At 30.4% G+C, this 16091-nt stretch overlaps 1 protein-coding gene and 1 non-coding gene across 7 annotated transcripts in view; both read left to right on the top strand.

Annotated features, from left to right (window-relative positions):
- The window catches only part of STXBP5L (syntaxin binding protein 5L), a 379840-nt gene that overhangs the window by 141163 nt on the left and 222586 nt on the right, over nucleotides 1–16091 (top strand). For 5 of the 6 annotated variants that reach the window (XM_077884445.1, XM_077884446.1, XM_077884444.1 and 2 more), the window contains 2 exons: nucleotides 8310–8444; nucleotides 13869–13932. In XM_077884445.1, the coding sequence (XP_077740571.1) occupies nucleotides 8310–8444; nucleotides 13869–13932 (199 nt within the window). The remainder of the gene's footprint in view (nucleotides 1–8309; nucleotides 8445–13868; nucleotides 13933–16091) is intronic. The other variant, XM_077884449.1, reaches the window with a different exon arrangement.
- On the top strand, nucleotides 15587–15694 carry LOC144305650 (U6 spliceosomal RNA). Its single transcript, XR_013372667.1, has one exon. It is a non-coding gene; the product is annotated as a U6 spliceosomal RNA (small nuclear RNA).

Raw genomic sequence — 16091 nt, 5'->3', positions numbered from 1 at the left:
ATCTCTCAGTTTTTCCTCATTTAGGATAGTTTTAGCTGTGGATTTTTCATAGATGTCCTTTATTGTACTGAGGTATGTTCCCTTTAAGCCCACTTTGTTCAGGGTTTTTATCATGAATGGATGTACTTTGCCAAGTGTTTTTTCTCTATTTGTTAAGATGATCATATGATTTTTATCCTTTCTCTTGTTAATGTGATATATCACATTGATTTTTAAAGTTGAACTACACTTTATCCCTAAAATAAATCCTTCTTGAGTGTAGTGAATGATTCTTATAAGGTACAGTTGGATTCAGTTCACTAGTATTTAATTGGGAATTTTTTTCATCCATGTTTGCCAGAGATATTGGCCTGTAGTTCTATTTTTTAGTGGAGTCCTTATCTGTCTTGGTATTATGGTAATAATTTCTGGTTTTATAGTTTTCTCTCTTTATTTTCTGGAATAGATTTTCAATTTTTCTTTAAATTTTTAATACAATTCACTAGTGAATCTGAGCCTGAGATTTCTGGAAATTAAAAAATTATTAATTAAATTTTCTTAATAGTTATAGGACTATTCAATTTATTTCAGATTTGGGGTATTGTGCCAATTTGTGCTTTTTGAGGAATTGATGCATTCTCCCTACATTGTCATATATGTTTGCATAGAGTTGTTATTTATCATATTAAATTTGCCTGATTTTAGTGATATTCTTGTTTCATTTCTAATATCGATAAATTGTCTTTTATGTCCTTTTTTTCCATGTCAATCTTGCTGAGACTTTTCAACTTTATTGAACTTTTAAAGGAACACGCTTTTTGTTTCACTGATCACCTCCATTGCTTTTCTGTTTTCGATTTCATTGATTTTTGTTCTTTATTATTTCTTTTTGTCTACTTGGTTTAGGTTTATTTTGCTCTTATTTTTCTAGGTTCTTGAGGTGGGAGCTTAGTTATTGACCTGAAACTTTCTCTTTTCTAATGTAAGTATTTACTGCTATAAATGCCCTTGTGGCATTGCTTTAGTTGTGTTTCATGAGTTTTGACTTCATATATATGCAGCATCATTCAGTTCAATGTATTGTTTTCTATGAATTTAAGATACATCTTTTTTATTGAAGTATGATTAACATGTATTGTTATATTAGTTTCAGGTGTACAATATAATGATTCAACAATTCAATGCATTACTCTGCTCATCAAGATAAGTGTACCCTTTATTTCATCCATCTTTCCACCTATTCTCCTCTGGCAACCACCAGTTTGTTATATCAATTTAAGACTTTTTTTTTACCTGTCTCTTTTTTCCTTTGATCATTTATTTTTTTCTTAAATTGTACATATGAGTGAAATCATACAGTATTTGTTTTTCTTTGACTTATTTTACTTATTTTCATTGTTTCTCTTATTTTCTTTTACTTATTTTCTTTGACTTATTTTCATTGTTTCTCTAGGTCTATCCATGTTGTTGCAAATGGCAAGATCTCATTTTTTTTTTTTTTTAGATCTCATTCTTTTTATGGATGTTTAATATTCCATTGTGTATATACACCAGCTCGTCTTTATCTCTTCATCTATGGATGGACAGTTAGGTTGCTTCTATATGTTGGGTATTATAAATAATGCTGCAACGAGTATAGGGCTTTTGTTTTCTTTGGGTAAATACCTACTAATAGAATTACTGGGTCATATGGTAATTCTATTTTTATTTTATTTTTTTAAATATCCAGACTGTTTTCCACAGTGCCTGTACCAGCTTGCAATCCCTTCTACACTACACAGGGGTTCCTTTTTCTCTATATCCTTGTCAACACTTTTTATTTCTTGTGTTTGTGGCTTTGTTTTTGTTTTTGTTTTTTTTTTAATTACTTTGTAATGACTTCTTGGACCCATAAACTAGAAATGTGTTGCTTAGTTACAGGTATTTGGAGATTTTTTTTCTCTTGTATTTATTTCTAATTTGATTCCATTGTGTTTAAAGGACACAATCAGTATGACTCAGTTATTTTAAGTTTGTTGAAGTTTATTTTTTAGTCCAGAATGTGGTGTACCTTATCTGTCTTGTTGTGGCAAGAATATTTTGCTGTTGTTTGGCAGATTATTCTATAAATGTTGATTAGTTCCTGTTAACTAGTGGTTGTGTTGGGTTCTATATCCTTGCTAATTTGCTAGAGACAGGTATTGACATCTGCTAGAATTAGATTCTCTTTTTTCTCTCTCAGTTTTTGCTTCACATAATTTTCATCCTGTTGTTTGGGCATGCACATTTAGGATTGCCATGTCTTCTTGGTGAATTGATTTTTTATCTTTACAGAATGTCCTGGTCATGTTCTCTCCTCTGAAGTTTCTTTATTTTTTTTTTAATCTGATATTTGTGTAGCCATTCCTGCTTTCTTTTGATTAATGTTTGTATGAATTATCTTTGTCCTCCCTGTTACTTTCAGCCCACCATGTCAGTATATTGAAAGTAAGTAAGTTTCTTATATGCAGCATATAGTAGCTCACTCTGCCAATCTGTATTTAACTGGTATTTATATTTTATATAATTATTGATATGTTAGTGCTTAAGTTCTCAATTTATTTTTTATTGTCTGCTTATTTTATGTTTCATTCAAATGTGCTTTTTGACCATCCTGTGGAATTGAACACGGTTTTTTTTAGAATTCCATTTTGATTTATGTATGATTTTAAGGTATCTCTTTGTATCATTTCACTTCTTGAGTGGTTGCTGTAGACATTTCATTATGTATAAACAACTTCTCACTATCTACTGCGATTGCATTTTCTCAATTTGAATAAAGTGTAGAGATCTTTCCTTTCTTAATGTTCCTTTACTTCATTTTAAATAAATTTTCCTCTCTCTGTATTTAGAACCACCTTAGACTATGTTATAATTTTTGCTTCAACTATGGAACATAGATTAAGATACTCAAAGGAGGAAAATATACTGAATTTAACTGTATTTTTACTCTGCCTATAGTTTTTAATTTACTTAATATTTAAAAATCTCTTTGATATTTATTTCCTGTTTAATGAACTCCTCTTAACCATTCTTTTAGAGTTTGTCTTGTAGTGACAAATCTTAGTTTTCTTTTATCTAATAATGTCAAGATTTCTCCTTTATTCCTGAGGGGTATTTTGGGGGGACATAGAATTTTGTGTTGGTAATTCTTTCTTTTAAGCACATGATTAGTGTTCTATTTCCTTTTGGCCTCTGGTTTTCTGGTGAGAAATCTGTTGTCACTGGAATGTTTTCCCCTATAATTAAGGTGTTTTATCTATTTTGCTGCTTTCAGAATTTTTTCTTTTTTAGATAGTTGGCTATTATCTGTCCTAATTTTATTTTTTGGGGTTTATTCTGTTTAGTTTTTCTCAGCTTCTTGAATCTTTTTTTTTCTTCCAAATTTATGAATGTTTTAGACATGATTTCTTTGACTACTTTTTCAGTCCCATTTTCTTTTTCTTTCCTTGTAGGGCCCTGATAACATGATTGTTAGATCTTTTCTTTTTTTGTCTCACAGGTTTCTTAATTTCCAGCATTTTAAAAAAAAATTCTATTTTCTGTGTGTTGTTCAGATTGGATAATTCATGTTGTTTTATCTGTGAGTTTATGGAGTTTATATTCTGTCCCTCCATCTTGCTATTGAGCTTATGCATGGGTTTTTAAATTTTCTTTGTTGTAATTTTCAGTATTAAAATTTGCATTTGATTTTTATCCCGTTTCTTTGCTGCAGCTTTCTATATTTTTCATTTCATTTCATTCATAATTGCTTATTGCATTTTTATGATAGTTCCTTTTAAATATTTGTCAGTGAATTCTAACATCTGTATCATATTGGTATCCATTGTATTTTTCATTCAAATTGAGATTTTCCTGTTTCTTGATATGATGAGTGAGTTTTTATTAAAACTGGATATATTGGATGTTATGTTATGACATTGTAGATCTTATTTAAACCTTCTGTTTGGGGCGGGTTGTTTTGGCATTGCATTGGCAATGGAAGGACGGATATCATCTTGTTACTAACAAGTCAGAACAGAAGTTCAGTATTCCTGCTAGCCTTTTACTAACTCCTGAGATAAGGAGAGGCACTTCATAACTTCTGGGTAGAGTGTAATTATCACTTCTTACTTTACTTCTACTGTCCCAGGATACCAGTGCCTCGTTCTTGTTCTGCACACAGTCTCCATGAACTCAATTCTGTCATTCAGAAGTTGAAATATTCTGTGAATTTAAATGAAGGTAGAAAATATTATTTCTTTTGCTATAGGAGAATGAGAATAAACTTCTCAGACTTGGATTTGCCAGAAATCATGGTGTTATTCCCTATGGAACTGCAAAGATTTGGTTTATTTTTAAAATTTGGCTTATGTTCGATAGTTTTCCAAATAATTACAGGTAACAAAAGTAAATATATTTTTTTACTATTTGGTTAGTTAATTAAGACTGTGAATGCAATTCAACTAAATTTTCAGTTATCTGTTTAATTTGGCTCTTGTGTTATAACTCCGTCTAGGTACACATTGTCCAAAATTGTTAGATTCTTTTTCTTAGAGAATTTTTAATTCTATATTTTTTCTTTTATATGATTTGAGTTTTTCTACTAAAACACCTAAGTATCAGTCTTTGAATTAAGATGCTAAGGGAATCTTAGTGTAGCTAGCTGTTTCTTTCCCTGGCTGCTGTTGTGCTTCTTATCACCATTGTTAGCTCATTTGGGGGGAACTACATAGGTACAAGGCTTTATCCCTACTACTAACTTAGTAATTTAGGTTCTTATCCCAAAACTTGAAGTGTAAATTAGCAGCAGTCTTTCAATCATTGCACAGTATCTCATAAAATGTGATTCATAGGCTATCAGTCATAGAATCAGCCAAAGAAGTGCTAACTAAACTTTAATGTATATATGATTAACCTAGGGGTTCTTCATAAAATGCAGTTTCTGATTCTGGATTTCTATTAAAGTTTCCAGGTGATGTCCATGCTGGTATGTGGACTTCATTTTGAATAGCAAGTACTAAGGTTACTTATTAAAATATCAGTCACATTTCCATCCCAAGTCCATGAGTCATAATTTGTGTACCTGGAATGTGGAAATAGGCATTTCAATGAGATAATTTTTTATACCAAGATAAGAATTATTGCTATAAATTAGTAGTTCTTACTTGTGGTTGTGTATCAAAACCACCCAGAAAGAGTTTTAAATAGTATTGCTAGATTACTTCAAAACTGCTGAATTTTCTCTCTGGCATTTGTATTTTTAATATGTAGAATGTACCTGATTCTTAGTATACCCAGGTTGTAAAGTGTAGTTAAATGCTATAGAAGGAACTGGAGACAGAGACTAAAATTGAACTATGTTAGAACTTAGGGGAAAAAAGTTTCACCTTGCATAATTTCATACAATAAAATTTCTGTAACTGTAAACTACTTATTTTATTAAAATATATTCTTGGCTTGTGTTGACAGTGCTCTCAAATTAGGATCTGTAGGCCTAGTCTTGGAGTTATGAATGTTCTACAGTAATTTCTGATTATAATATTTTTATAATTACACTAATGGAAAGATTCTGAATGACTTAAACAAACAATGAACAAATTTCATTCAAAAATGCTGTCACACAGGTCCATATGTGAAATTAAATTTGCATTGATGTATGTGTTGGCAACAAATAGTGTTATTTTAATTATTGCAGATTAATAAAATAAGTGGACTCTGTACATGTATTATGTATTTATACCATATGATTGTAAAATTACGTGATGGTTTACTATGGAATAGAGTTCCAAACTGTTCAAATAGAGACAAGTGGTAAAAGGAAAGCATAGTATGAATATAGGTATACCAAATTCAAAAGAAACTAGGCAGTTAGAAACATATCCATATCATGAGTTAATTATTTCTTAAAAAAAATCCATCTGTCATATATACTGTTATTGATTTGAATTCTAGTTGTAGTTTTATTTGTATTTATTTTGTATTTTTTGTTTTATTATATGTAAGAGCCATAAATATGAGGAATTTATATCTTATGTTATTTTTATACATAAGCTAAAGAATTCATAAAAGGAAGTCAAAAATGAGGATAAGCAAAACAATTTTTTAAAGTCTGTACATTTTTCAAGCTTGAAAACATTGATTTTATTTATTCATATGGTTATGTAACATATATTTTTCAAACTATAGAGTTACTTGATCTTTAATGTAATGGCCCATTTTAAATACAGTTTTATACATTACCTTTCCTTGATTGTCTTTACTGGAATTAGTCCTTCCCTTATTTGGACGCTTTATAGCAATTAACACATTTTACTTTTATTTTTCTTACTTGTCTACTTGTCTTCTTATCTCTCTTATTAGATGGCTTTGGGTTTTTGTTTTTGTTTTTGTTTTTGTTTTGAGAGAAAGAGTACATGTGTTGTAATCAAGGACAGTGCTTTTGAATATATGAAATGAATAATGGATTATTCAGTGAAGTTTGAATTATAGGGTAAATGGATTGAAGACTAACATTGTCTTAGATGATTTACTATAGAGAATGATAGTGAATATGGATATAGAAACAAGATTATTTTTCAGGGGTCCTATATAGCAGAAAATCTATTTTGCAGGTGATGGTGGTAGAAATGCATTACAAATAAAAGTGTGACTATTAAATACAATAAACTAAATTCAAAAAAGTATTGACTACTTATTAGTGTTATCAAATATACAACATAAGTAATAATCATGCCCTCTCATCCATGTCAAGCATTTTCAATAAATCACATTACTCTTTTTTAATGGGTTCAGATAAATCCTGGGGATCTTTCTTTATTAGTTATTTAACCACTACCTATCAGTTGGACATTTGGACATGAGATGGAAACCCTTTTGTTATCAAGGGTCTAGTTTCTTGTCAGTAAGAATGAGACAACATTTCATAGTATTGGTTCAAGGAATACTTCTAATCCTATTTGGATCTTTTTCATGTATTCCATCGTTCTTATACTGTGAAGATTGTCTCTATTGGAATTTTGCCTCTTGCTTTAGGTCTCATTACTGAAACTTGGCAGTTTTTAGACTTTTCTTCTTAACCTTGGAAATAATTATATTGAAGTTTGCTTTTTATCTACCTGAACTCCTAAATTTTTGTCTTCTATGGAATTAGTGGTTTTTTTTTACTTGCATTGTGATTCAGAAAGGATCTTAAACCCTCTTTTAAAAAATCCTCTTTTTTTCTACTTATATTGAGTTGAGAATAGATGCTTCATGGCCGAGAAACATGATCATCAAGTTATTTCCTCTGGGACATTATTAAATAACCCTTGGCAACAGCAATTCTAGACTCTAGGTTTTAATCAGAATTGTCCATTATCATATGTGAATTTTACCATTCGCATTCCTTTTTTTTTCCCCCCGTATTTTTCCCCCGTCTGCCTGGCATCAGAATTCTGTCCTCTTCTAACAATTTACCAGTTTTTTTTTTTTTCTGAATAAATCCTATGAAACATTTTGATTCAATAACAGGTTCTGGCAAGGGATAACTGAATTCATCTCCCTTGTCTTTTTATGAGCAATTAAGGAGTGGGAATAGGCAAACTAGAAAGAATGATACACTATGAATAGAATATTCTGGTAAATTCCCAGATTTCATTTGCAGGAGTCATGGTTTCTTTGGCTACAGAATAGTTTCCCAGAATTGGTTAGGTTAGAAACCCCATTGTGAAGATAAAGTCAGAACAAAAAAGAAAAAAAAAATAAAGGAATAGTAGAGTAGATCTCTGACTTATAAGCTTTCTTTATACTATTTAAATATCAAGGATCTGAATAAAAATAAATAACTTATGATCATATATAAAGCTAAAAATTCTCTGATAACTCTGAAATGTATGTTTCAGATATACCTAATTTCTATTTGAAGTGAATATTACTAAATAAAAACCACCAGTGTAGAAATTTGCTAATTTTGCAACCAATCAGAAATAGATTTGAATCCTGAGGTTGCCATTTACTAGTTGTCAGTCCAATGCAAGTATAAATAAAAGTTCTTGGCCTCAGTTTCCTCTTCATAAAATAGAAATATATATCTGTCTTGGATTATTCTTTTCAGAATTAGAAATAATATATGTCAATGCCCATGGTATATCCTTATTTTAATAGTGGTTGTTATTATCATTATTGTTTTTAATGGTATACTTTTATTTATCCTCTACAGTCTATAAATGCTACTTGAGTGTATAGTACATTTTATTGTTTATATAGCTATCACTACCTAAAAAGTATAAGGAAATATAATGCTGACCAAACATAAAATTTAGATATTTTAATTGTAATTTTCTTTCTTTCAGAATTACTTACTGTCATCTACCTTTCCAGAGTAAATGGCTCTATGTTGGAACAGAAAGAGGAAATACACATATTGTAAATATTGAATCTTTCATTCTTTCTGGATACGTTATCATGTGGAACAAGGCAATTGAGCTGTAAGTTTAAACTTAAATATCACTTTACTTGACTTAAATATTTCATATGGTTATGTAAAACACGTCAAATTACAGAGTAATTTGAAACATAGCTAATTTATGGTTAATTTGAATGAAAAGTTTAGCAAAAATAATTTAAAACCATAAAGACTTTTAAAAATAGATATTGTAGTATTAACATATTCTAGTTTTAGACTTTCTGAATACTTCAGGATTTCTGAATAATTAAAGGTTATATGTGCAAAATTTGATGATAAAATATTAAGGTTCATTCTAAAAGTTATACATGGAAATCATCTCATTTTTTTTTACAGTCATTATTAGTATAGCCACTTCAATGGGAATGGCAAGTGAATTGTGACCACATTTAGTTTTATGTAAAAAGAATCATAATCAGTTCACATATTTTTTATTGCTCATTCTTCACTTACCTCACTAACATATTATTCAGGTCTCTAAGGAGAATCAATTTATCAATATTTTTTGTGTGGTCATATATATATATAGCTATTTGGATATGTGGTTAGTGGTAATAATTCCGTTGACTTTGGCATTGATACTTAAGTTTATGCATATATAAAATGTGAAATTTCCCAAATGTGAAATGTTATGGAATTCTAAGCCATTTTTTTGTAGTATGACACAAATAATTCTCCTGGTCACTGTGTTAATCAGAAAAACAAATTTTCTTTAATAAATGTTTATGCTCTGTACATATTAGGTCCTTAAGATATGTTTGAGGCTGGCATACATACATATGCATATCCTGAGGTATATAATAATTATCCAGAACTCTGATTAAAACTGCTTGTTTTCATGAGGCTTCAGTCTGATCTTTATAATAAATCTCCTATTCCCTATTTTTAATGTTTCAGTATGCTTGTATATATAGGAAAGGTTGTTACTAATTATTTTCTTGTTACAATATTCCTTTTGTTTTATGTCTTAATGGGTCTTTTTTGTTTTGTTTTGTTTTGATTTTGTTTTTCTAATGGGTCTTTTGTTAGTGGTAATTCTTCCTTCTTGATTAAAAACTGCTCCAGGGAAGAATCTTTGTTCATTGCTCCTTTCTTTTTCTTTATACTTGGCTTATTTTTTGCTTTCCACAGAGTGGCTACTCTAGAGTGACCATTAGAATATTCATTCTAATGGTGACATTATTGAAGAATTAGTATGATAGTTACATACTATTGACGTAGAGCTTTCATTTATAATTTACATGAGCTATTTTACTACTGTGTTTTAATGTTCTACATGTGTATTTAAAAAAAAACATTTATTCTATAGACTATATAGAATTAGAACTCCTAAAAAATTATTTACTTTTTTAGCTATTTGGGAAAGGTTTTCCCACTATAATCTGAGTTCTATAAAAGTAGTAAATAAGGCTGAACTTACTTTCATAATTTTCTTAGGATATTGATAAAGATGATAAAGGGTATTGATAACGTTGAGAGATTGAATTTTAGAACTTTTATACAAATTTAATATTAGTACAAATAGTAATACATATATTGTTTGTGTTCAGTTGAATCCTACTAATATATTATCTAAATAGACCAAATATTCCACCACTTTTGCTATTTTGTTTCCATATCATATACTTAGCAAATACTTTCTATAGTTCAAATTAATACTACCTGAATTAGTGACTTATACTTTACCTCTATGTATTTACATAGTCTATACTTTATGATTTCAGAATTAATGATGAATTTAAATACTATAAAAGAGAGTAAAATTAAGAGGAACTAAAATAAAATAAGGAACTTGTGTTTTTCATAGTATGATCTTAGACAGGATAAGAATAGAATCTATCATTTATATAAACCTGATCTTTTAGAAAAGAGTTGTACATGCCTCTGAAAATGTCCTGAAGTATCCTCTAGAAATTATTAGTAGACAACATCACCTCCGAATGTTTCTTAGTTTACTTAGACCAGTTTTCCAAAAGTGTATCCCATAGAATTATAGATCCATTGTTATCTATGTAGTTTTAAATGCCAATTGTTTTAATTTTTCTCTACCTCTTGAGATATATCAGAAAATGCATGTCACTTCCTGTTGATACATGTCAAGTGTATGTGACAATAATAAAATATTTATTTAAAAGAGACGTTTCATTAATAGAATTTTAGACCCAAGTTTTAACAATATATTTTCTAAGTATGCAAATGTAGAATTGTCTTTAAGAGATATGTGAAATTATTTTTTTTAAATTTTTTTAAATTTATTTATGATAGTCACACACACAGAGAGAGAGAGAGGCAGAGACACAGGCAGAGGGAGAAGCAGGCTCCATGCACCGGGAACCCGACATGGGATTCGATCCCCGGTCTCCAGGATCACGCCCTGGGCCAAAGGCAGGCGCCAAATCGCTGCGCCACCCAGGGATCCCTTATTTCTATTTAAGTTCTTACTCAAAATACTTTTTATTCAATGTTATTTTTCAGTTTCTATTTTTTAGTGAAGTCTCTTAATTATAATTATAGGTAGTTCTCATTATTATAAATAGCTTGTGTTCCCAAAATGCATATATTCATTATTTGGAAACAAACACATTGTCCATGGAAACAGTTATGTTTGTAGAACACCTCATAAAATAGTAGCATAGAACTAAACTGACATTAAAATTTTTTTCTATTGGAAAATATATTCCAGATTATGGTACAGAAATAGATGTTTCTGCAGGGCAGCCCTTAGCTTTTTAAAAAATATAACCTATTATTTTCTACATATGATTAAAGTTTGATCATGAACTTGATTATTAAATCATAAGTGTAGGGCTTGGTTTAACAATCATTCAAACATATTTATTGTGCACTATGATATATGCTAGATGAAACCAACTGTGAACTGGGAAGATATAATTACTATCTTCTTGGGGTTTTCAGTCTAATAAAGGTGAGATTAATTTAAAAGGCAGTTACAATATATTGGAAATAAAATGTGGCAATTCCATGAGGACACCTACCTTCTCAGGGAAGTATCTATAAAGGAAATTACATCTATGTTGAGATCCAAAGGATGGATCCAAAGGATCCACTCATTAGCTGAGTGAACAATTAGGAGAGAGGGGTAGGAGTATTCTAGGAAGAGGGGTCAGAAGGTTTAAAGGATGAAATGTGAGAGAGTCTTTCTTACATGCACAGGAATTTTAAGTAGTTTAGTTGGTTGGAATACCTGAGAGAGTATGACAAAAGATAAAGCTAGAGGAGAGATAATCATGGTGTATAATATGAAAGGCCTTGTAGGCCAGTATGAGAAGTTTGGACTTAAAGGCCAGGAGCTAGAATTTGAACAGTTTTTAGGAGAGAATTGACTTGATCAAATTTGCATTTAGGAAGATGACTCTGAAGGCATGTATAAAGAAATGATTAAAGAGAGAACAGACTGTACTCTTGCTAAACATTATCATTGATTTAGAGACAAGCTGACATAATTAAATATTAATAGAAAGTAGAAAAGCAAGACGTTGGAATTATGGGAAGATGTAACAATAATAGAGAAGAATTAAGAGTAACACCCAGGTGTGAGGCTTAAGCAACTGTGTATAAAAGGATGTATTTTAGTGAAAGAAATCAGGAAATTGTGTGGATTGGGAGAAAAACAATGAAGTCAATTTAAGGTGGGTTGATTTGTATGTATTTATAAGACATGCTAATGGAACTGGTATGGGAAATGGTAGGAAGTGTAGGATATATGGATCTAAAGGTAATGAAATAGAATTTATGGTCATGAAGAGATGAGATTGTTCATGAAGAGTATATAGAAAACAGGTAGCAAACTAGCAGACAGTTAACCAATTCTGACTCACAGATATGTTTTGTTGACTATCAGAGTATTTAATATGTTCTGAGTTATTTCTAATATTTGAAGATTGGTAGAGTAGAAATAAATAATCATCTGAAACTGAGTAACAACTAGTTTATCATGGAGTACACTTTTGTATTTGTTGTTGTAATTAAACCCAAAAGACAGGAATTTGTAGTTTGTTGGATATTATTAGTTTCCAAAGGATAATTGAAGGACATTGTTCCTTATCAGAGGCACTTTACTCTAATAAAACATTGTAGTTAGAATGCAGATAGTAACTCTGGTTTCCAATTATTTCAGTGATTTACAGAAGTCATCCTACATACTATTCATTGAGTACTTACTATGTTTTGGCATTATATTAGGTGCTATATATAAATATTCCTCATAATTAGTAGGGTCAGTACTACTATCTCCATTTTTAGATAAGAAAATTTAGGATAAAACCAATAACAAATAAGTGTTTTGTTCCTCTGAGTTACTGAGAGGAGTCAGTATCTGAAGAAGCTGGAGTTAATTTTCTATTCTCAAAAAGTTTTTAAAATTTAATCTTCTTTACTATTTTGTGAATAATCTTTTATGGTTTTCATGTATGCATAAGAAATAAATTATATTAAAAAGAAATTATAACTGTCAGTATGATCATAATAAGATTAGTCTGGCACAATTAGACTGTTGAAGAAAGAATGTGGGAAAATGAGCAATAATAAATCTATGGTCATCTCAGGTCATATTGTCTTTAAACATGACATAACCATATTCAACAATGATATGTTAAAGTAGGAAATATAAAAGAAACATGCCAGATATCAGAGTAGAATAAATTAAAGGTCAGATTTACAGAGCACAGATCCTTTAAAAATACACATTTAGACACATAGTTATCTGTTATTGATTACCCTGGATGAGCAAATAAATGAGACATAACTAGCAAACTATGTTTTCCCAGTTTGTCAGTTTTCTGTAAGCTGGCTATCACTAGAGAAGGTTTCTTTGTAAATCAGAGGAGCTACCGTACTTTTCTTATGAGCAAAATCAGAGATTTTACGTCAAAGGAAAATGTAAATCGGTTATATACTTTGCAATTTGTCTGAAACAGACTTACAGCATTAGCCTTGTGGCTATGTAAATTCCCTTTTGTCTGCATAAATTCAATTTCAAATTTTTAGAGGCTCAGACCTGGCAACAAACATATAAATACTAACTCATAGATTCATAATTTAATGAAAAGACATAATTCATCTTGGTTATTAATAATTTTTCTTTGATAATGAGGAAATAAAGTTGATAACATTAAAAGATCTGAAGCATCATTTTCATTATTAATATTGTCTCTGTGTATATAATTTTTGTGCTATAGAAATGAGGAATCCTGTTGTTCTGTGGATTTGTGCTCTTAAACCTGATAAAAAAAATTATACCTACTTTAATAGAATTATTGGGAGAAAGAACAGTAGTCTTAAAGAAAAATAACCAAAACTCAAATGAATCTAAGCTTAAACCTCAGAATATTGGGAGTGTATTTTAGTGTAATTTTTTTGTTCTAGTCTGTAATGGTAAGGTGTTTTAATTTTATTTTTTAATTACTATTTTGAATTGATTTAACAGATCCACAAAGACTCATCCAGGTCCAGTTGTACATTTAAGTGATAGCCCAAGAGATGAAGGGAAAGTGAGTATTACAGTACCATTATTCTTGCATTTATTTTCCTCATTCTGGAATAAAGGTGTTTCTTACTATTATTTTGTACCTAACTTCTAGCACAGTTCATATTCAATTCAATTCATATTCAATTCAAACATTCTATTCAATGTTTTCTAAAAGTAAAATATGTTGAATGAATGAATGAGCAAATAAATGAATGAATGAATTATACTAATAATGGTCCCAAATTAAGTCTTTATTTTCACCTAGAGAAAAAGTTGGTATTTAATTCTAGAATTTTGAGGAGGATATGGAATATGTGGAACAACTTGAATTTTTAAATAGTCTATGCTTGAAGTTAATATAATTATCAATATCATTAGTCATTGGCCTCTACTATTCAGTTTTGGTAATGATACATGGCCAATACTCACTAATCACAAATTACCAAATCTTGATTTTATAAATAGGTAATTATATAGAAAATATTCTGAAGTTACAGAAATAAACCTTATTCATTTTGATTATTCATAATTTTCTTTTGATGATGAGAAAACAAAGTTGATAATATGAAAAGATCTAAAGCATCACTTTCATCATAAATATGGCCTCTTCAAGAATTTATTTTTAGCTGAGTACCATAGAAAACACCTGAGTAAATTAGATAGCATAGGTTTGCTTCTTTATTTTTAAATGATAGAACCTGAATTTGCCTATTAAATACTGAGCCTGAATGTCAGGTCTGCCTGATAGTAATAGAAAGAATATTGAATTCCTTCAAATTGGTCCATGAATACAGTGTCATTCCAATCAAATGTCATCAGAATTTACTTATTTTTAAAGAAATGATTCTAAAATCCATAAGAAAAAGAAAATGCTTTTTCTCCATATCCTTACCAACACTTGTTATTTCTTTTGTATTTCATTTTAGCTATTCTGACAGGTGTAAGGTGACCTCTCATTGTGGTTTTGATTTGCATTTCCCTGATGCTAAGTGATGTTGAGCATCTTTTCATGTGTTTGATCATCTATCTGTATGTCTTCTTTGGAAAAATGTCTATTCAAGTCTTCTGTCCATTTTTTAATTGGATTATTTGGGCTTTTGGTGTTATATCAGTTAATATATTTTGGATATTAACCCTTTATTACATATATTATTTGCAAGTATCTTCTCCTATCAGTAGGTAGCCTTTTTGTTTTGGTAATGGTTTCCTTCTCTGTACGAAAGCTTTTCTTAAGGTTTATTCGCTAACTTTAGAGAGAGAGAGAGAGAGCAAGCAAGAGAGCATGAGTGTGAGTGGGGGAGGGGCAGAAGGAGAGAATCTTTTAAGCAGACTCCTCACTGAGTGTGGCACCCCACCCTGGCCCAATACCATGACCCATGAAATCATGACCTGAGCCAAAACCAAGATTTGGATGTTTAAATGACTAAGCCACCCAGGCACCCCTGGACAAAACCATTTTATTTTGGTGTAGTCCCAATAGCTTAATTTTGCTTTTGTTTTCCTTGCTATAGAGCGGATGTCAAAGAAATTACTGCCTACATTTTCCTCTAGGAACTTTATGATTTCAGGTCTCACATTTTGATCTTTAATCAATTTTGAGTTTATTTTTGTGTATAGTGTAAGAAAGTGGTCTAGTTTCGTTCTTTGACATGTAGCCATTTAGTTTTCTGAGCACTTTGCTCGCTTTGGCAGCACATATACTAAAATTGGAATGATACAGAGAAGGTTAGTGTGGACCCTGAGCAAGGATGAAATGCAAAATTAGTTTTCCCAGCACCATTTGTTGAAGAGACTGTCTTTTCCCCATTATGTGTTATTGCCTCCCTTATCATAGATTAATTGCCCATATAAGCATGGGTTTATTTCTGGGCTCTCTGGTCTGTTCATTGATCTATGTGTCTGTTCTTATGCCAGTACTATACTGTTTTGATTACTACAGCTTTGTAGTGTAACTCAAATTCTGGGATTGTGGTATCTCTAGCTTTGGGCACTATTGGCAGGAATGCAAATTGATATAGCCACTGTAAAAAACAGGATAGAAGTTCCTCAAAAACTTAAAAACGGAAATGCCACATGATCCAGTAATTACATTGCTGGATATTTATCCAAAAAAACCCAGAACACCTATTTGAAAAGATATGTGTTTATTGCTGCATTATTTACAATAGCCAACATATGGTA

This window comes from Canis aureus, chromosome 35 (genome assembly GCF_053574225.1).
Source record: "Canis aureus isolate CA01 chromosome 35, VMU_Caureus_v.1.0, whole genome shotgun sequence".
NCBI lineage: Eukaryota > Metazoa > Chordata > Mammalia > Carnivora > Canidae > Canis > Canis aureus.
The sequence above is the reverse complement of the archived record's forward strand: the minus strand, read 5'-3'. Positions and strand labels throughout refer to the sequence as shown.